Consider the following 22,602-nt stretch of genomic DNA (forward strand, 5'->3'; position numbering starts at 1 on the left):
GCCTTTACCGAGTGTATTTCGGGCTTTGCCGAGTGCCGCAGGCACTCGGCAAATTGCCGGTTTCCAGTAGTGATGTCTAGGCAAACCCTCACTCTGATCTTGTAAATGACTTGGTGGCTTGCGATTTGGCGATGTCTACAGTGGTGAATAAAAGGCCTTAGATACAAGATTAAATAAAAGAAGTCTTTACATGGAGATTGGTGAGACTGTATCCGCCTACGGGAAAAAAATCTATAAGACCATAACTAAGAGTACATGAAAATAGCAGCCACAACAGCATGCTCTATTTCTAATGCATTCATGGAGACACCTTCTCCTCGAATGTGATATGGCAAGGGCTAAGGAGTGTCTGTTCTCTTGTGGATTCTAACCTAGTTTCAGTCTTTCAGGCTTTGAGGAGTGATCTGACATCACTACATCATATGCTAAGCTATGGTTATTTGAAATGAGCTCTAAACTATCATAGACTCATAGGATGATTTTGTAAGGACAGGGGTCACACTATGGGTAGTATACGGTGGGTACGACGAGGAATTCATGAGGGAGTTTCAATCGCCTCTATCGACCCATGTTTTAAAAAAGATATCTGAATGGGCTAAATGTGTTAACAGTAAAGAAATTACAAGGCATTAATGTTGTTCTAGATCGAAGTTTTCGAACACTAGGTGGTCGTTGGACTAGCGTGGACTTGGAAAGGGGACCTTTTGGGAGCGAATGTGGAACGAAAGGAAAACAGCGAAGAGAATTCGGGTGTAGAAAGAATCATCATTCATCATCCTTACAACAACCCCCCAAGGGTTCTATTTATACACATCGTAGGCTTTACATAGAACCAAATTGCCCCTGCACTTACTCAGATACAAAGCATATCCTAAACAACTAGGGTCAATTTGGTCTAAACGGTCAATATCGCCCATAGTCTACACCGTCCCTAGTAATCACCTGGCCTCTGCCCTAGTCGGCTGTCTTCCGCCTCAACGGGCGCTGCCGTGGACCCTTGGGATGACTCCTTCGCTTCGCCTCACATTTCGTCGCGGCATCCTTGTCTCCACACACAACCCCGCTTGCTGCCGTGACAAAACCAGGAGATCACCGGTAGACAACGAATACTCATACAATGCGGCGAAATGGGACTTGAGTTCACTGGGCGGCGACTGCGGATTGCGCCCATGGTACTGCTTTTCTGTACAGCGGTGAGTATCCTCGCCTCCTCGCTTCTTTGCACTTCATGAACTCTCGTGGCGCGATGGCGAAGCGAGCCGCCCGTGCTAGCGAATTCGCCGCCTCACCGAATGGCTAAATGACTAAGTACTGGGGCAGCGGAGGGCGACGAGGGGGTGGCGAAGAAGGTTGTCTCCCCCCGCCCCACACACACCCCAACAATTAAGATTGATGTGAATACAAGAGAGGATGAACGCCTTCGAGTAAAGGAATGGTGAAAATTCATGCGGGCGGAGGTATTGCATAGAATGGAAATTGTGGAGCATCATAGTAATATGCCGAGATGAACAAGGGCAATTATGGGAGAATCTGCCATTGTGCTAAGCGGTGCCATATAGCAAAGCTCTTATGCTTGCAATGGTGGTATCTGATTGCCTGGAGGTACTCTGACAATGCCGCAATAGAATGATAGTCGTCTACTAGCTAATTCCGACGGAGATCTAGATGAACGATCAAGGAAACACCTACGACTGTGAAGTTTTGCTGCTCCTTTCATTTCAAATTTATGTCACTTTGGTTGTATACTAAGTCAAATTTGTCTAATTTGATTGATTTTTTTTTAAATATGCTAACATCTATAATGTCAAATAAATAAATTAGCAGGATGTATTTTATGGTGTCCCATGAATCTTGTTTGATGGTGTAGATCTTTGTACATTTGAGCCACGGAGGAACACCGCATGTATCGATTTCTTATTCTTTCACAAAGACAAGCCACAAAGACTGCCGCAGGCAGTGCCACAGTCTTGCTGCCCTCCCGCTCCTGCGGCATGGAGCATGGGCGCCCGATCACCCTGACGTCCATCGCGGTCATCGCGTTCGGCGGCTGGCGGCGGCCTCTGTGGTCCGGCAGCTTGGGAGCCGTGATGACTAGCGACTGGCGAGGCCATCGTTGTCGGGTCTCCGGTGCGGATCCTCTCCTCGGTTGTAAAAAAAACATTGTCGGGTCACGCCGTCGCGCCGTGCCTCTTGCCTCTGTCATCGTGAAACCTTCTCGTTTTCGTCATGGTACACATGGACCGCGGTTCTGGGCTTGTGCCCGCTCGGTTTCTCCGTACACCCTGGGTCACCATCTTCCAATCTTACGAAGTGAACAGTGCTATGTCATTTGCTTATTTGCATATGCATAATGCATTGTGAATAGTGCTATGCCATTTGTTGAATTGCACACATTGGGCAAAGTTTGAATGCTTGTAGAAGGAATGCTTCGGTTGTGGAGAAATTGAATTCATTTTTTTTCCCCTTCCCAACCATTAAAAAAACCCCAAATATTCTTCGCAAAGACGAATTCATACACACAGAATCAGTATTCGATCATTGCTCAACGTGTCCGTACGCAACGCGTACGGCATAGTTACCACGCGACACACGGCCAACCGCCGCCGCCGCCGCCTCCATGAGAAAGCACCTCAGGCTTCCATTCCACCACATCCGCCGTCGCCGAACCTCCAAGCCCTACAGCTCGGCAGCTCACCTCGCCGCCCCCTTCTCCTTCCCCTCCAGCTCCGCCGCCTCCTCCTCCTCCTCCGGCCTCCGCGAACTCGACCTCCTGCACGCGGGCGAGCTCGCCCCGACCCCTCGCCTATACCACTCCATCATCACCGCGTGCGCACAATCTAAGAACCTCGCCGGTGGCCGTGCCATCCACGCGCACCTGTCCCGCTCCCGCCTCGCAGGCGATGCCTTCCTCCTCAACTCGCTCATCCACATGTACTGCAAGTGCGGCACCGTGTCGGACGCGCGCCACGTGTTCGACGGAATACCCAGCCGGGACGTGGTCTCATGGACCTACCTCATCACCGGGTATGTGCAGAACGACATGCCAGCAGAGTCCCTCGGGCTTCTACCCGACATGCTCAGGGCGCGGTTCAAGCCCAGCGGGTTCACGTTCACCAGCCTCCTCAAGGCGGCCGGCGCCTGCGGTGGCCGTGGCATTGGGGAGCAGATGCATGCGTTCGCTGTGAAGTACAACTGGGATGAGGATGTCTATGTGGGGAGTGCACTTCTGGACATGTATGCACGGTGTCAACAAATGGACATGGCCATTAGTGTGTTTGACCGGCTGGACTCGAGGAACGAGGTGTCCTGGAATGCGCTGATTGCTGGGTTTGCAAGGAAGGGCGATGGAGAGACCACGTTGATGAAGTTTGCAGAGATGCAGAGGAATGGGTTTGGGGCGACACACTTTACGTACTCGAGCGTGTTCTCTGCGCTTGCTCGTATAGGTGCTCTTGAGCAGGGCAGATGGGTGCATGCACATATGATTAAGTCTGGGCAGAAGCTAAGTGCCTTTGTCGGAAACACTATGCTTGGCATGTATGCAAAGTCCGGGAGCATGGTTGATGCTAGAAAGGTGTTTGATCGTGTGGATCAGAGGGATCTAGTTACTTGGAACACAATGCTCACTGCATTTGCACAGTATGGTCTTGGAAAGGAAGCGGTTGCTCATTTTGAGGAAATTAGAAAATGTGGCATCCAGCTTAATCACATCACCTTCCTTTCTGTCTTGACAGCTTGTAGTCACGGAGGCCTGGTTAAGGAGGGAAAGCACTACTTTGACATGATGAAGGACTATAATGTGCAGCCTGAGATCGATCATTATGTTAGCTTTGTTGATCTTCTTGGTCGAGCTGGCTTATTGAAAGAAGCTCTGATCTTTGTGTTTAAAATGCCCATGGAACCAACAGCTGCTGTTTGGGGAGCCTTGCTTGGGGCTTGCAGAATGCATAAGAATGCTAAAATAGGGCAATATGCAGCTGATCATGTCTTTGAACTTGATCCAGATGATACTGGTCCACCTGTGCTGTTGTACAACATATACGCTTCTACAGGTCAATGGAACGATGCTGCTAGAGTGAGGAAGATGATGAAGGCAACTGGTGTAAAGAAGGAGCCTGCATGCAGTTGGGTCGAGATTGAGAATTCGGTGCACATGTTTGTGGCAGATGACAATACTCATCCCAAAACAGAAGAGATATATAGGATGTGGGAGGAGATAAACATGAGGATTAGAGAAGCAGGGTATGTCCCCAATACAGATCATGTGCTTCTGCACATAAATGAGCAAGAGAGGGAGACGAAGTTGCAGTACCATAGCGAGAAGATCGCACTGGCATTTGCACTGATCAACATGCCTGCAGGGGCAACGATTCGGATCATGAAGAACATTAGGATATGTGGGGATTGCCACTCTGCATTTAAATATGTCTCCAAAGTATTCAAAAGGGAAATTGTTGTGAGGGACACTAACAGATTCCACCATTTCAGCAACGGCTCTTGTTCTTGTGGAGATTATTGGTGATCGTGATGATTTTGAATATTGGTGAGTTGTAAGGATCACCTACTCTTTCATGCTTCCACAGAAGTCACGATTGGCGATGGCAAGAAGGCTAAGTTCTGGCATAACAGCTGGCTACAGAGAGCTGCACAAAGGGTCGTTGCTCCACAATTATTCAGCCATGTTAAAAGGAAAAACAAAACAGTGGAGCAGGAGCTTCTAATAACAACTGGATCAAGCCCTTCTGTGGGAAGATCACAACAGCCACGCAGCTTGAAGAATTTGTTTTCCTCTAGATCCGCATTCATCAAATTAACCTTCAACCAGGTGTCACAGATCGCATTGGATGGAAGTACTCAGCAAAATCAGCTTATGATGCACAATTCTAGGGCACCTTCGTTTTCTTCAAGCTAAGCCTAATTTTTTTTCGATCAATTCGGGGGAGCAAGGCTCCACCTACTTATATTAATCGAGTGAGCTGTGAGAAACAGCTCGAGCATACACCTTACAACCCGGCATACCAGGCGAGAGATTACAAGAGGGGGGGTGGGGGACTAGACAGCAGCAGCATGGGGGAGGCGTTCCTGGACATAGGTTTGCCAGGCAGCAATATGGCTCTTGGCCCTTCGGAAGCAGCAGGCCCATGATCCCAAGTCCCTGGCAACGTCTCTGATGATGGAGGCCGCGGTATTGTTTTCTTTGTTGAAGATGAGCGTGTTTCTGGCTTTCCAGATGTGCCAGAGAACGGTGAGCATGACGTCCATTCGAACTGTGGCGGGAAGATCAATCTCCTGTCCGATGAGCCAAGGGAGTCTCTGGAGCCCTGCAGAAATAACGGCAATGAAGGGCGTCCCAAACCTTCCTTGCGCGAGGACAGGCAGTGAAGATGTGGTCGCCTGTTTCCAAGACACCATCACACGCAGGGCAGAAACACTCCTCCAGGGGTTTAATGTTCTTCCAGAAGAGGTTGGCTTGGGAGTTCATCCTGTCAAAATGGACCAGCCAGCCAAAAACTTCACTTTGCCTGGGAGCCGGCACTCCCAATTAGCTTGGGACCAAGGAGGACTGGGGCTTTGGAGTGGAGGGCCCGGTAAGCGCCGCAGCTGGTGAACGGGGGGGGAGGAGGGCAGGTTAAGGAGCCTGCAGTCCGGGTAGTCAGTTAGCTGCACCGAAGAGAGCAAGCGGCGCAGTAGGAGAAGCTCGTCCTGAGCCTGATGGGTGCGGCGTGGATGGAGGAGAATTTCCACGCCCTCGGACAAGGTGTGGTGAACGCTGGAGAGGGGTTGGAGGCAATGGGAGTAGAGGGCTGGGAAGGTGGTGGCCAGGGGCTCGGGGCCCAGCCACTTGTCAAGAGCTAAGCCTAATTTGGAAGGCAAGAGCTGAAAACAAATGCAAATTCTTCACTTGGACTGCCATACAGGACAGATCCTCACGGTGGATAATTTGGCAATCCATGGTTAGCCTCATCAATCCTGCATTCTTTGCCATGGTCCCTTGGAAACTGTATTACATTTATGCCTGTGGTTCCCTTATGCACAATTGATCTGGTCAGAAATCCTAGCCTGGGAACAGATTATTCTGCCTCGTACTTTGCACCAAAGTAATTCTGAATCGATTGTGAATTGGTGAGAGATGACAGTGAACAGTCTGCCAAAAGAGCAGCGATGATCCTTTAGCGGCATCGCAGTTTACGTCATGTGGAATATTTGGAAGGAAAGGAATCACTGCATCTTCCAACATGCTAATTTACTACTGTCAGATGTTGCTGCAATGGCAAAGGAAGATATTCTGCGATGGAGGTGCGCCTTTCTAAACTGTTACCCGGGGTTGGACTTGTATTTGTGTGACTGTGTGAGCTGTTTGTGACCTAGCTTTTTAGCATTGTAGTTTTCCTTTTTGTGCCGTGGAGCCGTGGATGGCCCTCTACTTGCTGGCTGGGGGCTGGTGTTCCATGCCACTCAGCGCACTTGTACAAATTTGCTTTTCTACCTTAAGTGATTAGGCAGAGCTCCTGCCATTTCTTTCAAAAAAAAATGTTGGTGAGTTCAGAAGGGCATGTGCTATTGTGGGCCGTGGTCCATGGTTTCATGCAGTGACAGCAATCAGGACTGCATGATGAAGATGTGCACTGCATAATGTAGTACCATTTATAGTGTATTCTTTCCTGAAATATTATTTTTGATTGAGGCTGCTGTGCTCTGCAGCCCTAAAGATGATGCTGTGGAAAGTGACTCCAGCAGACATGTTGCATGTTGCAAAAGCCAGGTTATTGCCCATCTGTACCTGATAGACTGGCTTACAGGTTCATCTGAGGAACATAGAAATGCATCCCACATTCCTGCGGTGCAATGTCTGAACTTGGATTCTCTGGGTGGGAATGCGTTTGAGATAGCTTTCCTTCAGGTAATTTTCTTTCCTAGAATCCATTTTGCTGTGTTGATATAATCCGGATAGCTTGCGAGATGATATTTGTTCATGATAATGAGACAGTGAGTGTGGACATGGGTTCATGACTCTTTACTGGCGGATGATTTTGCTACTCAGTGTCACATTTTGCATTTCAGGTTATACTGAGAAATATCAATGGCTTTTCATGGAGGCTGCAGCCTATTTGGGCAATTGGGCCAGGCCTGGCAAGCTGAGTTGTGATGGAGCAGTTCTTGTAAGTCAGTTATAGCCTTATAATAGGTCAGGTAAATGATAATGTATCAGGAAATCAGTGCTTCCACACTATGGTTAAACGCTACAATCAATGGCAACCCTTCCTGTTTGTTTAACCTATATGGAGGAGGCGATGTCATTATCGTGAATTGGTGTGGGGTGTCCGGATATGAGAATCCCTCTGAGAAACAAAAGATGCTGCACCTGCACTGATGATGGTACCAGAGAGTACTGTGACTAGTCTGTGTTGATGTACTGGACTTTGCCGGCGACTCCATTTTGGACCAAACATTCAAATTTGAGGATAGGAGATCACGTTCCTCCTATATGATATTCGTTGTATGAGTGGGGTGTTGTACTACGCCATGACCTTGCATGTTGCTGCTGCGTCAGCCGTGCACCCTGAAAGCAACTAATATACTATTGCTTACCACCAACATGATCTGACGCTCTCTTCAGAGCTTTTCTTGAGAACTTATTTTGCAATTCAGAGAGCTTCAAATTCGTATTTGTCATGTTTGTTGCCCCTTGGTTTGTTATCAGCGGGCCTGAGCCCTGAGGATAGTTGTCGTGGCGAAATGGAGCCATCTGCGACCTGTATTATTTCGAGTCGTTAGTTGGTCACGGCAGGACGCTTACCCTGACGCTGAATGGCCGCAAAACCTGCTGGCTGCTACTGCCCCAGAATCCCAGGTCGCGGCGTTCTTTGGCTAAGCGCAGGGCGGCAGGGGCCAGGGGGTGGTGGCGTACACTCCCAGGTTACGTCGTACGACGACCAAGCAGTGCCACTGTGCCAGGTACAGTACTAGCAACGTGAGCTCTGCATGCATGATGTGCTCTGCATAGTTTCGCACGGAGCCGGTACATCTACACGGCAGTCGACAGCCACAAATAAAAAAAAATCATGCTGCCGATGGAGCCCCTTGCCTTACCTTTGCCCTTTGCCGTGGAAGGGGACGGGAGGAAAGAAAGGGCGACGGACGGGAGACCCGCGCGCATGCAAAGTTGCAAACGTGATGCGTCCCGGCCGCGTCGCTTCGGCGAGTGCATGCCGGCCGGCCCCCGCTCACCTGTTGCCAGGTCACTTGCGGTTGCGGTTGCGCTTTGCGCGTACCGGCGTGCGTGATGTTGGGGCACGCGATCTCGGCCGGCCCGTGGCGCGGAATTCATGGCCGCCTCCGCTCTCCGGGCTGCCGCACCGCACGACCTGCGTGGCACGAGCCGTTGTTCCTTGTTTGGCGACGCACGCGGTTCCGGCCCGGCGCGGCTCTGTGGGGAAGTGCTCCAACAAAGGCAATGCAAACCGTGACAAGCAACGCAGTGGCTCGAGCGAGCGTCGTCCGTCGTACGTACACGTCGTTTCTGGCGTTCGGTTAATATATAGGCCCGGCCAGCCGAGCGCGAGCCTGCTTGGCACGGCGTGGCGTGGCGTGCGTGCAAAACGCTCGATCGCCCGTCCGCGTGCTCCGTCTCTTAGGACCCCGCAGCACCTTCTTCCTCCTCCTCTCGTACCATCGACACCACCTCGCCAAGCCAAGCAGCGCGCAAAACCTCTCCCATCCGAGATCCTCTCTTCGGTCTCCTCGATCGTACGAGGTACTATACCATCCAATGACGCATGCATAGGGCAGGGGTCTTGTTCCTGCACGAATGCAGGGTGTAGTAGATAGTGCTTGTTTACGTTTCATGCAGAATGCATGTTTGTGTTGAGTCGATGGTGGTGAACCGTGCGTATCCATGTTTTTTTTCCCTGACGAATTATGGATTTCTGATGCGGTGCAGTGCGTGCATGGATCAGCGGCCGCCGGAGCGCAAGGCGAAGCGCGCGAGGGAGGAGGACGTCCATGCCGCGCCGCTGGACTTCCCCTTCGAGGAGGCCGCGGCCGCGGCGGGTGCGGGGGCGTTGGGCGACGTCATCGGGGAGGCGTCGCGGCGGCCGCCGGGGGTGTTCCAGTTCCCCTGGCAGAAGTGCCGGGGCGGGCTGGGCGTGTCCGCCTCCGCCGCGGCGGGGTCGTCGTCGTGGGAGCTGCGCGACGTCTTCTTCCGCTCCCTCGTCGACGGGGGCGCCGCGGCCATCGGCGTGCCGGGGGACCGGCTGGTGTCGCCGCCGCCCGGCAGGCGCGCGCTCCTCGACGGCGTCGACGCGTGGCTCGCCGCGGCCGCCGACGACGGCGAGGTGGACCCGGTCTGGCGGTCCGCGCTAGCTCATGGCCCGCGGCGGGTCGGCGAGGATGACGACGGACGTGGGCCCGCCCCGCGCATGCTTCGCGGTCGCGGGTGAGCCCCGCGTGGCATTGAGTACGCTGCGGCGCCCCTCCATCATCAGCCGCGTGACGTGCTGATATGATGATCAGGGCTCCAGGCAGCGCTGCGGGGGACCGCCGTGGGTGCTGATATGATGATCAGGATGGAGTAGGCAAAACCGCAAAAGGACCAAAGAGAAGTGTAGAGAACCATGGCCATTGGGTGATCCTTGTTTTTCCAATGTCCTTTTCTGTTCCTTGTTCTATTTTATTTGTACAGTTATCATTAGACATTCTGGCAAAAAGAGTACTGTATTCTTTGGGAAATCATTCCAGTCTCCGTTTCTCGTATTTCACCGATAGACAGAGGAACTCTTAAACCAGTTTCCACCAAAACCCTCCTGCTCCCGCGCTCAGCTCCACTATCTACCTGTAGCATAGATGTACTTGTATCCAGCTTAATATACGTGTGTTATAGTAAATTAAGGTCAAACTTAGTTTAATTTTTGTCTCAATCCACCCAACACACATAGATATAGTGGATAGGAGTGCATCCAAATAAGCGAGTACCAACCAATGCATTTGTCTCGTACTTGGTTTTTTATCAGACTTTACGTCCACCTCCTCTATCAATTCTATTGCCGCACCCATCTTCAAGTTAGCCCCATTTTGGGCCTTGTTTGGGTAGAAGGTAAGTGCCTCCAATCCATGTATGTATTAAAACGGGAATAACAAAAAGATTAACGGGAATAATAGAAAGATTACTCCATTTTATGTTTCAATCCAAATATGTTGAGGGTGAAATGAGATTATACGAATAACTTCTTGTGCAACATCACCTCCGAACTCGTTCAACTCATCGATAGTCCTCTACACACCAAGGCGAGCGGCATTGTCGACCTACGTAGGGGGTGAAAACGAGCGAAATTGATCACATAAGACATTTTAAATTTTCGCTTTTAAATTTTATTACAAAAACAAAATCAAATCTGGAGGGAATGAACATGAAAACATGGTTTACAGGAAATTGAAAGCGAACCAATTTAAATATCGGAATATGAAAAAGGCAGAAACATGTTACTCGTGAAATCAAGAAACATGACTTCATATACACCTAACCAACCCGATTTGGCAATAGTAACAACACAAGTAACTCTAATTCATACTGCAAGATATAGAAGATGACAATATCACAATAATGTAATACCATAAATCCACGACACAGCAAGCCAACCACTAGTTCACCGTAGACTGAACTAACACGGTGTCACGGTGTGGCGTGGTTGACCATGCTTCATTATTTCCCAAAATGAAATATCCCATGCTGGTAAAAAGAGATATACACATAAAGAAGGGGAAAAGCAAAACAAAAACGTCAAAACAACCATATTGTTTTCATCCGTGTTCAATTTTTTTAGAAAAAAAATCAACATATCATTTATGTCCTATTTTGAAATAAAAAAAACAGAAAAAAGAATGATCAGAATCACCACAAATAAAATGGAACCGATTAAACGTAAAAATCAGTGTGGAATGGGATGGGATTTATCGTGGCCCTTTTTCACCTCTGCTCCTACGCAATCAATTTCCTGGCTTTACTCTAGACTCGGGACTTCTCCGTAATCCTCAGCCTTGTCAGGCAAGATGATGGCTGAATAGGTTCATCTATAAATCAAACCATTAATCTTCAGGCAAATTCCTGGTGGATCGAATTTGACTGCTTTTCTCCATTAACCATTCAATAAAAAATGTGGATTCTGTCTTTCATGGACTGTCGGATCTAATGAGGCTATACTTTATGTTTCTTCAGTTTGGATGTTTTTCTTATGTACAGCTGAATTTATAGTTCATGGGAACCCACAAATATGTACTTCGTGTTGCTACAGATCATAGAAATTTTCGGGAAAAAATAGGAGAGAAACCGTAGGGGGTATTTGGGACTCTGGGGTGACTGCCTAAAATAATTTTGGTGGAAATCTATTTTTTCTTGCATAATTTAGGAACGGTAAAGTTCACTTCTGCATTTGTTCTCGAGTAAGTATTTCTTATTCATTTTTCTCTAATTCTTCTGCTGCATCCACGTCCACAATAAAAGCCATAGCATGATTTTGAGCATGTTTAATGTACATGGATATTGCTAGGCTGAGCTTGATGAAAGACCAAGCGGTGGACCACACTAGGAGCTGAAACTCAGAATTCACAAATACATGATGAACTTAAGTGCTTTCCACCTTCGACCCCATCTAAGCTCCGCCCTTCTGTACGACTGTTATTCATCACTAATATAGTTAATTTTGAATGTTAGTTATAGGTATAAGCATAACGAATAAACGATGCTTTCAAGCCTCTCTTCGGTCTGATGGTTTGTTTGCCTTCTTTACTCCGACAAATTACATATTGACATGTTCATTACTCTTTTTTCAAAATGCAGCATCCCACCTCACCGTTAAAGATAGATTGTCTTCACTGAAAGAATCTCTACCACATATAATTCACCGATGCAAACTTTTTTAAAGTCACATAAAAAAATATCCACCACAGTCATAAATTCTCCTAAGTATAACTAGAAAAATACACCCAAACTCAACCAACCTTCAAAATAAACTTTAAAATGAAGAGACAAGATCCGTTCCGATATCTCCCTTCTCTTGCTCCTCGGACAAAACCTCATCTCTCATCGTCCCATCACCCCGCGCCGTGGCGGGCGCAGGGCGACGGCGCCCTCGCCGGCGGCACGCCGGCGCGAGCCCGGGCCCCGACGGCCCTCATCCCTCACCCCCGACCCGCCCTGGATCCGCAGCTACCGGTGCCCATCCTGAAGGTCCCCGCCGCCACCCGCACCACCCCGACGCCCACGTCTGCGGCCACTGCTGCACCCACGACGTCCCCGTCCACCTCCCTCTGCCTCGGCATCGGCCCCGCATCCCCCGACGGGCGGCCGACGGAGCCGGAGCAGCCTCTAGCCGAGCGCCGGTGGGGTACGTGCTGCGAGCTGCCGGTGGGGTACGTGCAGCTTCCCTGCTCGGCAGGCGCCAGTTCCCTTCCCTCCTCAAGCAGGTGCGGCACATCCTCCTCTAGATCTAGGCACTGGAGCTCTTCCTCTGTGCTGCGGAGGTCTGATCTGGATTTTTTCCTCTTTTATTGGCTGCTTGATTTTGGGGAGCATTAAGGAGACGCGGAGGATGGTGTTCCATGGAGGTCGTTGGTGTGACTTGCATGCCTCTGCAGCCATGGCGTGGGAACCGGAGTAGGTGCCAGCTATGACTTTTTATGTTGTGATACATCACTTTTTTTTTACAGATTATGGTCTTATCGGTGATATTTAGCTATACGTGGACATCTCTTGAATTTAGTTATGTCAGACTTCTAGACTGCTCATGTTGTTAGCTGAAATGAAGTTATTTGTGTGATTGGCCACTGAGAATGAGAGGGGACAGCAGCCAATGAAATTAATGTTGGTACCTCAACAAGAAAATATTTAAACAAATTTGGACGGTGATAATTTGCGCATATTATTGTGAGTTATCTGTATGAGCTCTATGATCTGACACAAATATTTAGAGTGCTTTCTTCTTCAAAATATTCATGGTTACAATTTATTTATTTTGCATGTATCGTCTTTTGGTTGTTTGATTTAAGATATCCCTGTTTACAGTCTAACAGATGCTGATGCCTCAAATTACCTTTTCGATCATTAGTTTTGTGATGATCAAGTCATATTGATGTTCTTGCAGGTATTTAAGAACATGTATTAATGAGAATCCAGGCTGCCTTTTCATTAGAACCAACCGTGATCCTACTAGGCATATGACATCTGCCCAAGAATGGTCAGGTATTATAGTCGAGAAGTTTATTGAATTTTTGGAGTTTCTATTTGTACAACAATATAATTTGCAATTTCTTTTTTGGAGTTTCTATTTGTCCAGCCAGGTCATGGCACATGAGGTGTCGAGGAACTAATGCGAAAAAGATGGGTATGGCTCATCTCTGCTTCTCTTTGTCAATCTATATTCTGAATCTGATTAGTGAAGTATATTCAATGTGACAAAGCATTCAAACTCATGTCGATTATCATTTGTCCTGCACAAAAGTATGCAGGATAGGTGCATGATGGCTATTTAGAAATTGCTCTTCCATTTCTGCCGGTACACTTCTGCTCTTTTTGTGTTAGTTTCTCAAGGGATGGTGAAAGCCTCTCAAGGTATGCATCCAACTTATTATGAATCTTCTAATTTGGTACCGCAGAAAAAAGAAAATGAAAAATACTATAGAAGTCTGTATGTTGCAACAGGCCAACAACAACCATGAAAATATCATATTTCTGTAACTTGTGCTGAATATGTAGTGGATATTCAACTATATAATTATTCTCATTTTATAATCATTTAAGCTAGGGTACTAGCCTAATATTGAATGCTGTCCAGACTCCTTTTCTTTTCTGCACAATGTCATGGAGATTTCTCTCTGTTCTTGCAGGGATTAACCACTTCTACGAGCCTCGTGACTGCGAGTGGTTGGACACCGGCTGTAAGGAGCTACAACATCAACATATAATTATGTTGATTCAAAAGGTGATCCATGGTTTCAAATTCACACACATGATCATTAAATTCACATCAACATATATGGTACCTTGCAGACCTTTTTTCCTTCATTAGCTGAACACCAGCAGGGCAGCAGATTGAAAGAAAATCTGTTTCTAAAACATGTGTCAAAACCATTTTTTCCAGTCTTAACAGAGAAATTTAGTTTCATCTCTTAATGCATATTTGTTAGTTTGGAAGGTTAGTTTTTTTTTATTTAACATAATGCCATTTGTAGGTCGGAAGGGCGGGCCTGGTGCAAGTGGTAGAGTCTTACCGCCTGTGACCGGAAGGTTCCGGGTTCGAGTCACGGTCTCCTCGCATTGCACAGATGAGGGTAAGGTTTGCCACTGACACCCTTCTTTAGACTCCGCACAGAGCGGGAGTTCTCTGCACTGGGTATGCCCATTTGCAGGTCCTTAGAACAGTAGGCACCAAACTCATCAGGCTGTTCGGTTGGCTGGTTCGTATCATTGCTGGTTCGTGAAAAAGTACTGCTGGCTGGTTTGTGTGAGAGAAAAATACTGTTTCGGCTGGAAATTTACGATCGTTTACGACAAGCCACAGCCAAATGAACAAGGTTGTGCAAAAAAAAAAGGTGTATATTGGTACTAATAATCAGTCGAGCATAAAAAAAATGTGCATCTCTGAAAGCTGCTATGGCGTTAGCACGGGCACTATACTAGGTACTGATAATCAGTCGAACATAAAAAGAATATAACCAACTAAGCAAATCTCACATCGTATCATAAATAATTAAATGTTCACCATTCAATATGCCGTTAACTAAAAATACAGCTGAACCATATATAACACGGAAAGTATACTTGCTTGGTAAGGCAAGTGGCTTTGGTATGGCGTCATTCAAATATCCTCGAGCCCTGGCCCTTGATGGCTTGCATCCTCATCCACACGCACGAGTATATCGCCGCCCCTAGGTCAAACGGAAGCGGCGAGGGCCACGTGGCCGCCCTTGCTCATGCGTGCCGCTCTCGACCGTGTGCCAGCAGCGTTTGAGGTGCGGCGAGGGATCATAGCGATAAGTCGGACTCGTTTGTTTCGGCTCCGGCTTCCATCGACACCGGTACTGTTTATGAAGCCGTTTTTTCCTCTCTCCTATACTGTAGCAACACTGTTCATTGAAGATGTTTTCTCTCTCATACTTTTTCGTCTCACTGTTCACTGGGTACTGTTCACGAAGCCGGCGGAGCTCACCCTTGCAGCTCCTGCGGCTCCGGCTACAGTGCGTGAAACAGTGCCGGAGCACGCAGGAGCGGTGGCAAACTGGTCCTGTTGATAAGTTTAAACGAACATGGCCTCCGGCCTAAGGGCCAACCACAACCAGCACCGGTCAACAACACATCAACCAACTCCCCCGTCCCAAAAGAACACAATCTTAAATACTGTATAAATTTACTAGACAAAAAGAATACAATTTTAGATGTAAATAAATTAAACAATTCACTTAGATCTAAAATCTAAACAATTTTAGAGGTCTACTGTACGCTAATGAAGCCAGAGCAAGACTTCCGCCGAATCCAGATCCAGCTAAAATCTTGGCAAATTTGGTGCGTCCCCATTTGGACCGTGTGCCCAGAGTAAAAGCGAGGCCCAGCAAACCGACGCGCACGCGGCAGGCGGCCAGTGCGGCACGCACGGGCGACATCATCTCGCATCGCATGGATGTCACGCTCCTGGCGGCACCGATCGCACGTTACCCTACCCGCACCGCAGCCCGCCCCCGGAAATTCGCGTCGCGCAAGCCGACGTCCCAAACCCCGTCGCACCCCCCACCAAAATAAGCGCTTGCCCCCACCGGAAAGCGACCGCCCCCTCTCCCTCCCCCCTTCCCCCTCCCCTCCGTAGCCGCGGCGGCAGGCTCGCCGGCACTGGCGGCGAGGGCAATGCTGCGGCGCCGCCGGTGGTGCCGGGGCGCGGTGCTGCTGCTCCTTCTCGCGTCGGTGCTCGCGCCCCTCGTGCTGTACGGCGGCTCCCCCGTCTCGGTCGCGCCCCTCCCGGACTCCACCGGTGCGTTCCCTTCCCTTCCCTTCCTCTGGCCTGGCCTCTCTCCGTGCGTGGCTTCGGGCAATGTGGGAAGGTTTCGTGTCTGATGGGCGCGGTTTTCCGGGCGGTGTTTTGGTTTCTTGCAGTGGCGAGCGGCGCGTTCGACCCGGAGGGCGCGTCCAATCTGGTGTGGCCGCACATGGCAGCGTCCGCGGTGTCTCTGGCCAAAGGTGAGTTTCTTTATCCCTATCTCCTGCTCGATTGGACCTATTCTTACAAAGGGAATTTTCGCATTTCGGCCGTCTTAGATCGTGTAGTGGTACGGACGATGGAGACGGATGATTTTTTTTTTTGGTTCATTCACGCTGCTATGCTAGCACTCAAACAACCAATTGATGCGTTTTTGTAGATTTGATAATTGAAAGGCTTGGGGAGCACAAAAACCGTGTGCTATCGGCAACTGATGGCTGGCAAGTGGTTGAGGCAGGTAGCGGGGGCCGTGCATCTGGAAAATCAGATACTGCTGCGGTCAGGGAGGAGCATGAGCTGCGGAGGGCGGAAGAGGAAGGTGACCCGGTTGCCGTGGGGAATGGCAGGGGGCAGGACGGCGTCATTAAGGAGGTTGTGGGAAGCCAGGGAAGGGAAGATGGATCTGGTGAGCCCGGGGATAGCAGGGAGGTTGGGGAGCAGAACGGAAAAGAAGTTGGGATAGAGTTGCCTCACGCAACTGGCGTGGTGCACAAAAATGGGTCAGATGGACTAGAAATGAACGAAGTTTCTGGACTGCGCGCTGTTGGAATCCTGAATTCATCTTCTATCAAGGTAAATTTTCTTGTACAAGATCAGTCAGGTTTTAATGTTTCACTGTCAGGAATCCTGAATTCATCTTCTATCAAGTTAAATTTTCTTGTAGAAGATCAGTCTAGGTTTTAATGTTTCCTTGTAAGTAGTGTTTGCTTATTGGTGCGCTCTGTAATGCCTACTTGTTTAGATGACATGTTAGTAGTGGATTACCAAATTTTCACTCTTATGAAATCGTCACTTTGGTATTTGTATGAATAAGTATCCACGCTTCCTATTGTATCGCGATATCTGTACATTTTAGCTTATGGAATCATGTTGCTGTTTGTGTTATTTGTTCTTGTCACCGATTTCAGGTAGGGTTCTATCTTGATCTAACTGCTAAAGGCCTACTTTTCCAGGAAAGTGCTACTCATAGTTTATCCAACAAGACTAGAGAGCAACAAACAAGTGCAAGTAACAGTAACACTGCTCACCATGCAACAAATAGTATTGCTGGTCAAACCACAACTTCGTCAGATGCTACAATCCACGTCATCAAGGACCAGCTAACAAAAGCAAAGATGTACCTTGGACTGTTTGCTTCTAGGGGTAATCATGGCTTCGCAAGGGAGCTCCATGCACAGATGAGGGATATACAACGAGCACTAGGCGATGCGACCAGTGATCGGCAATTACCTCAGAAGTACATCCTATTCTACTGTACTAAGAGTTTTATTTGGCCTGTCTAGTGATGGTGTATGATTGGTGTTGCTGTACTTTTTGTTTGGACCAAACATCTTTGACATGATTTTCTATTTTCTCAACAGTGTCCACAGCAAAATTAGAGCAATGGACCAGACATTGGTGAGGGTCAGGAAAATTCATGATAGTTGCTCTAGTGCTGTGAATAGGATCAAAACAGTCCTTCACTCAACAGAGCAGCAACTCGAATCAAACAAAAGGAAAGCTAACTATCTAGCGCAAGTGGCAGCAAAATCTCTACCCAAGGGTCTCCATTGCCTTACACTGCGGCTTACAAATGAGTACTATTTTACCAACTCAAAGAATAAGGACTTTCCCTACGTGGAGAAGCTGGAAGACCCCAAACTCTATCATTATGCCTTGTTTTCAGACAATGTATTGGCTACTGCAGTGGTTGTTAACTCAACTCTTGTCCATGCTAAGGTATACCACTTGGCCTCAGAAAGTTGCTAATAAGTGTTCAGTTAATTATTGTGAATCAAGAATCAACTTCTTTTTATGCTGAATATTCTAATTGATTTAATCATTTTTCACCACTAAACTTTCGATGCTATATTTAATGCAGAAACCAGAAAACCATGTATTCCACATTGTGACAGATAGGCTTAACTATGCTGCGATGAAAGTGTGGTTCCTGGCTAATCCCTTGGGTAAAGCTGCTATTCAGGTTCAGAACATTGAAGAGTTTACATGGTTAAATTCAAGCTACAGTCCAGTTCTGAAGCAGTTGGAAACCCAGTTTATGATTGATTACTACTTCAGAACTGGGCATGCTAGGCATGATGAAAATCCCAAGTTTCGGAACCCCAAGTACTTGTCAATTCTCAACCATCTGAGATTCTATCTCCCTGAGATCTTCCCAAAGCTTAACAAGGTGTTATTTCTGGACGATGATATTGTAGTGCAGCGAGACCTAAGTGCGCTTTGGTTGGTAGATCTCAAAGGCAAGGTTAATGGTGCTGTCGAGACCTGTAGACAGGCATTCCATAGGTTTGATAAGTACCTCAACTTTTCAAACCCTCTTATTGCCAAGAATTTTGATCCACATGCTTGCGGTTGGGCATATGGTATGAACATGTTTGATTTGTCTGAGTGGAGAAAGCAAAACATCACTGAGGTCTACCATACCTGGCAGAAGTTGGTGAGTATGAGCTTTACATGTGAAATTGTGATTCTAGTTCCTGTTGCTACACTAGAGTATGTACTCAAGTGCTTGAGCTGAAAATGTTAATGGTGACCTAATGCATATATATAATTTCCTATCAGGCACTTCACGAACAGTTGTGCAGGCTGTATCTTAGTAGGGTTGCAGCTATATTTTGATACAAAAGTACACTCATGTAGGATTTGAGCATTGTTTACTGTCATACTCTTTATCTTCTTGTATAGTTCACTCACTCGTCTCCTTTGTGCAGAATGAAAACAGGCTATTGTGGAAGCTAGGTACCCTCCCTGTTGGTCTTGTAACCTTCTGGAACCGCACGTTCCCTCTTGATCATTTGTGGCATCAATTAGGACTTGGGTACAACCCAAATGTCAACGAAAAGGATATTAGGCGAGCGGCCGTCATCCACTACAATGGAAACTTGAAGCCCTGGCTTGAGATTGGATTGCCCAAATACCGCAAGTACTGGTCAGCACACGTCAATTATGACCAAGTGTTTCTACGGGAGTGCAATATAAACCCGTGAACAGCAAATAGTGGTGCATGGTTTATCCTTTTCTTTTCAGTTTTTTCTTAGACCGATTCTTTGTGCTCTAGGTAATTTAAATTGCCTAGAGTTCTTATTCTTTGTAACTGATGTCTTTCCTGATGTAAAGGTGCCAGAAGGTTGGTGGTAGGCTTAGATCATACAAACAGTTAGTAGCCAAGGCATATTTCATTTTGTGCTTATAAATGCTAATATGATAGTAGATATTTTTTGACTGTATGAATTGAATGCTATGTTAGATGCCCTCACAAATAGTATAGCTTGCAACGCTTTTCCACTACTTCAGCTTGCTGCATCCTGTGTTCGGCCTGTTCGCTGGTTGGTTTTTGGGCTGGTTTGAGCTGGCTGGTGCTGGTTTATTGTGAGAGAAAAACACTGTTGGTTGGCTGGTTTGGGCTAGCGAACAGGCTGGTTATCTGATCTCTGTTTATGCCCGACAGCATGGGACCCTTGTACGGCCCATATATGATTTTGTGATGCCGCGTTCCACTTTTCAAAATTTTCATGCAAAAATTCTCTAATGCCCTGTAGCGCCACACCTTATATATCAATGACACAAGAGAAGCAGGGAAGGAGAAAATTAACGGCAGTGCCAAACCAGCTCCTTCCATGAATTTGTTTCTTCATTCATACGTTTACCAGTGAATGCATACATCAATGGCGCATAGTTATTTCACGGTAACTGAAAAATAGCAGACGCAAACAACATATCATGCACACGCAGCTCGGACGAAGCCAGCAACTCATAAACACCAGTGCCCGTTTCCAAGCTGCTCATTGAACACATTCGTAACTCCGCTTTCCATTGCAAACTACAAATCCTCGAATACCACCAGCCCTCTTCCAAGATCGCACAGCACAACGCATCGAAACGCATCGCCACAGCAGAGAGCAGACGCATACCACCCTGAACGCAGCATTGAACCCAACAAGCAACAGCACATCCGACGTTCTCGAAACAATGGCCAACGCTAACCACTGCTTCCTTTCGCTGTGCCTTCTCATCCTCGTCCTCAGCGCCACGACAGCGAAGGCAGCGGCCGCGGCACCGGCACCGCACCGGCGGCTCCAACAGACATTGCCTAGGTTCGACGACGGCGACCCCAGGGGACCACCGATTGTGCCGCCGACGGCGGCGTCCTGCTGGAAATCCATCCTGGCGTCGGAGAGCTGCGTGGACGACGTCCTCCAGTCGCTGGCCGCGCGTCAGGTGCGCATCAGCAAGGCCTGCTGCTCGGTGCTGGAGAGGATCGGCGACAGGTGCGTCGCCGCCGCCTTCTCCAGCTTCCCGTTCAACCCAACGTACCGGCACATCGTCAAGAACGTCTGCGGACTCACCGCGTGAGGCCGCTGAGAGAGAGGTCATGCAAACGGCATGGTGGCGACGCCCGGCCGGGCTGTACCCTGTAGTCGCAGCTAGAGCTTTGATTCACTGCACTAGTGCAATAGCGAGAAATACTTTCTGAATGAAAATATGAAATCTTTGTATTTTATCAAGTGAATCAGAGTGTGGCTTATGTTAAAAGACTAGCAAACATGCCCATACGTTGTAAAAAGCTATCAAATGTTCATGAAAAACAATACAAAATTTTAAAACTAGAGTTTATTCTACGATGATCATAACATCTATAATATAATTTAATGTTGACAATAAGATAACAATATCCTATTAAGCATATATTGAATTAAAATAAAACTTTTATAGATTTTTCTCCCGTTGAAAAGCATAGGAATATTTACTCGTAAATATATTGTAACTTTAAGTTTTTATACTATCCATGTTGGTACAGTTAAATATGAGGGACTTGAAATTGTAGTTTTAGTTCGTTGCAATTTCTGCAATTTTTTGTTATGAACCAACTAGACAAAACTATAAATCCGATAAAATCTAATCTACATTGACACAAAGACAATTAATAATTTACAATTATTTTCTATAACCAAACAAGGACAAAAATTTGATATATTTAACATAAAAACAATTAACAAATCACAAAGTTTGCAACAGACAATCTACTCCGTATCGCCCATGCACCGAGGGGATCGGCGTCCTCGCTGCCGCACGTTAAGCCAGCAATTTACAATTCACAGCTACATATTGGTAGTGGCAGCTCTTGGAGTGGAACGTGTGACTGACCGGCTGGGGCGCGCAGCCTCGCTTGCTGGGAAGGCGGCGCATGGAGCACCACGAAACTGTCGCCTGAATACTGGATCTCGTCTTCATCTAAACGGGTATGGTCCTACATGTCAGCCCTATCTCTCATCTCTCACTCTCTCTCTCTCGTGGCCATGGCTAGCTCGTCGGCGTGCGTGCTGCTGTTCGACCCGTGCGGCTACGGGCAACGGCGGCAGTGCTCGTGCAGGAAGGCGTGCGATGGTGCGGGTGTCGGTCTGCACGTCGGTGACGTTGCTGCAAGCCGACAAGGATAGCAGCATGGGGTGGTTGGCGTACTCGGGCGACCCCAGCGCGCGCCGTAGCGCGGCGAGGTCGACGAGCCCGTCGGCGCCTCGGCCCGGCTCTGCCGCCACGACAGCAGGTTGGAGTGGTGCTCGTAGGGCCCCACGAACACGACCCACCGCTCCTCCGTGCGCCCGCAGTGCCGGCGGGCATGCACGCTGACCGTAGAAGGGGAGGACGTGCTTGAGGATGTAGTCCTCGATGTAACGGAGGCTGCGGCCGGACGCGGTGTGGTCGGCGTAGAGGAGCGCGCGGCGGCCGAACGGCGTCGTGGTCGACGAGCTGCGACCGCACCCAAGCAGCGGCGGCGGCGGCTCGCCCACGCGCCTGCGCGGCCGCGGCAAGTGCTCGCTCGCGTGCCTGCATGGCGGCGGCCGAACGGCGTCTCGAACTCGGGTCGTGGCCGACGAGCTGCGACGGCACCCAAACAGCGGCGGCGGCGGCTCGCCCACGCGCCTGCGCGGCCGCGGCAAGTGCTCGCTGGCGGCGGCCGAACGGCGTCTCGAACTCGCGTCGTGGCCGACGAGCTACGACCGCACCCAAGCAGCGGCGGCGGCTCGCGTGCACCTATGCGGCGGCGGCGGTAACGCGGCCACGGTTGAGAGGGAGAGAGAGAGAGGAAGAAGAAGCCTTTTTGAAAAGAACCCTCATAAAGTTCATAACTATTTATGTAATTTCTGTGTCTAGATAATTTTGTATATAACCCCTGCTAATCTTCTATTTCAAGCAATCACCCCTGCTAATCTTCTATTTCAAGCAATCAAGACTTTTCTGGGTAGCGGGCAAAGCTCCGTACCCATTTGGATGAATATGAGACCTGAACAGAGTTTAAGGACCAGAATGACACACTTTCTGAGTTTGAAGACTAGAATAACATACTCCGTACCCATTTGGATGA

The 22,602-nt window shown here is 48.4% G+C and overlaps 4 protein-coding genes and 1 long non-coding RNA gene across 7 annotated transcripts; all 5 read left to right on the forward strand.

Moving 5' to 3' along the window:
* The first annotated feature begins 2,535 nt into the window (after window positions 1–2,535).
* LOC136551986 (pentatricopeptide repeat-containing protein At3g24000, mitochondrial-like) lies at window positions 2,536–7,638 on the forward strand. Of its 3 annotated transcripts, none has more exons than XM_066543528.1 (3): window positions 2,536–6,297; window positions 6,703–6,901; window positions 7,063–7,638. In XM_066543528.1, the coding sequence occupies exon 1, from the start codon at window positions 2,618–2,620 to the stop codon at window positions 4,520–4,522; it is 1,905 nt and encodes a 634-aa protein (XP_066399625.1). In that variant the 5' UTR covers window positions 2,536–2,617; the 3' UTR covers window positions 4,523–6,297; window positions 6,703–6,901; window positions 7,063–7,638. The 3 variants fall into 3 exon arrangements, with proteins under 3 accessions (XP_066399625.1, XP_066399626.1, XP_066399627.1); XM_066543529.1 differs by having other exon boundaries at window positions 6,711–6,901; XM_066543530.1 differs by having other exon boundaries at window positions 6,801–6,901.
* A 957-nt stretch (window positions 7,639–8,595) lies between these two features.
* Window positions 8,596–9,729, forward strand: LOC136551987 (uncharacterized). The gene is made up of 2 exons (XM_066543531.1): window positions 8,596–8,755; window positions 8,942–9,729. Exon 2 carries the CDS (start codon window positions 8,949–8,951, stop codon window positions 9,438–9,440), a length of 492 nt encoding a protein of 163 aa, XP_066399628.1. The 5' UTR covers window positions 8,596–8,755; window positions 8,942–8,948; the 3' UTR covers window positions 9,441–9,729.
* Window positions 9,730–13,492: 3,763 nt separating this feature from the next.
* On the forward strand, window positions 13,493–14,327 carry LOC136551988 (uncharacterized). Its single transcript, XR_010782722.1, has 3 exons — window positions 13,493–13,603; window positions 13,879–13,973; window positions 14,224–14,327. It is a non-coding gene; the product is annotated as an uncharacterized lncRNA (long non-coding RNA).
* Window positions 14,328–15,791: 1,464 nt separating this feature from the next.
* Window positions 15,792–19,465, forward strand: LOC136551989 (probable galacturonosyltransferase 4). Its single transcript, XM_066543534.1, has 7 exons — window positions 15,792–16,013; window positions 16,136–16,219; window positions 16,399–16,811; window positions 17,192–17,475; window positions 17,600–17,957; window positions 18,100–18,675; window positions 18,950–19,465. The coding sequence occupies exons 1-7, from the start codon at window positions 15,890–15,892 to the stop codon at window positions 19,223–19,225; spliced, it is 2,115 nt and encodes a 704-aa protein (XP_066399631.1). The 5' UTR covers window positions 15,792–15,889; the 3' UTR covers window positions 19,226–19,465.
* A 742-nt stretch (window positions 19,466–20,207) lies between these two features.
* Window positions 20,208–20,591, forward strand: LOC136548763 (uncharacterized). Its single transcript, XM_066540173.1, has one exon. It carries the CDS (start codon window positions 20,208–20,210, stop codon window positions 20,589–20,591), a length of 384 nt encoding a protein of 127 aa, XP_066396270.1.
* The last annotated feature ends 2,011 nt before the right edge of the window (window positions 20,592–22,602 follow it).

Source organism: Miscanthus floridulus, chromosome 4 (genome assembly GCF_019320115.1).
Source record: "Miscanthus floridulus cultivar M001 chromosome 4, ASM1932011v1, whole genome shotgun sequence".
Lineage (NCBI taxonomy): Eukaryota > Viridiplantae > Streptophyta > Magnoliopsida > Poales > Poaceae > Miscanthus > Miscanthus floridulus.

Bases quoted from the DNA above. Each gene is read 5' to 3' on its own strand.
- LOC136551986 (XM_066543528.1), top strand. From the start codon at position 2,618: ATGAGAAAGCACCTCAGGCTTCCATTCCACCACATCCGCCGTCGCCGA.
- LOC136551987 (XM_066543531.1), top strand. From the start codon at position 8,949: ATGGATCAGCGGCCGCCGGAGCGCAAGGCGAAGCGCGCGAGGGAGGAG.
- LOC136551989 (XM_066543534.1), top strand. From the start codon at position 15,890: ATGCTGCGGCGCCGCCGGTGGTGCCGGGGCGCGGTGCTGCTGCTCCTT. The intron at 16,812-17,191 runs GTAAATTTTCTT...CTACTTTTCCAG, and splicing joins TGAATTCATCTTCTATCAAG to GAAAGTGCTACTCATAGTTT. The intron at 18,676-18,949 runs GTGAGTATGAGC...TCCTTTGTGCAG, and splicing joins ACCATACCTGGCAGAAGTTG to AATGAAAACAGGCTATTGTG.
- LOC136548763 (XM_066540173.1), top strand. From the start codon at position 20,208: ATGGCCAACGCTAACCACTGCTTCCTTTCGCTGTGCCTTCTCATCCTC.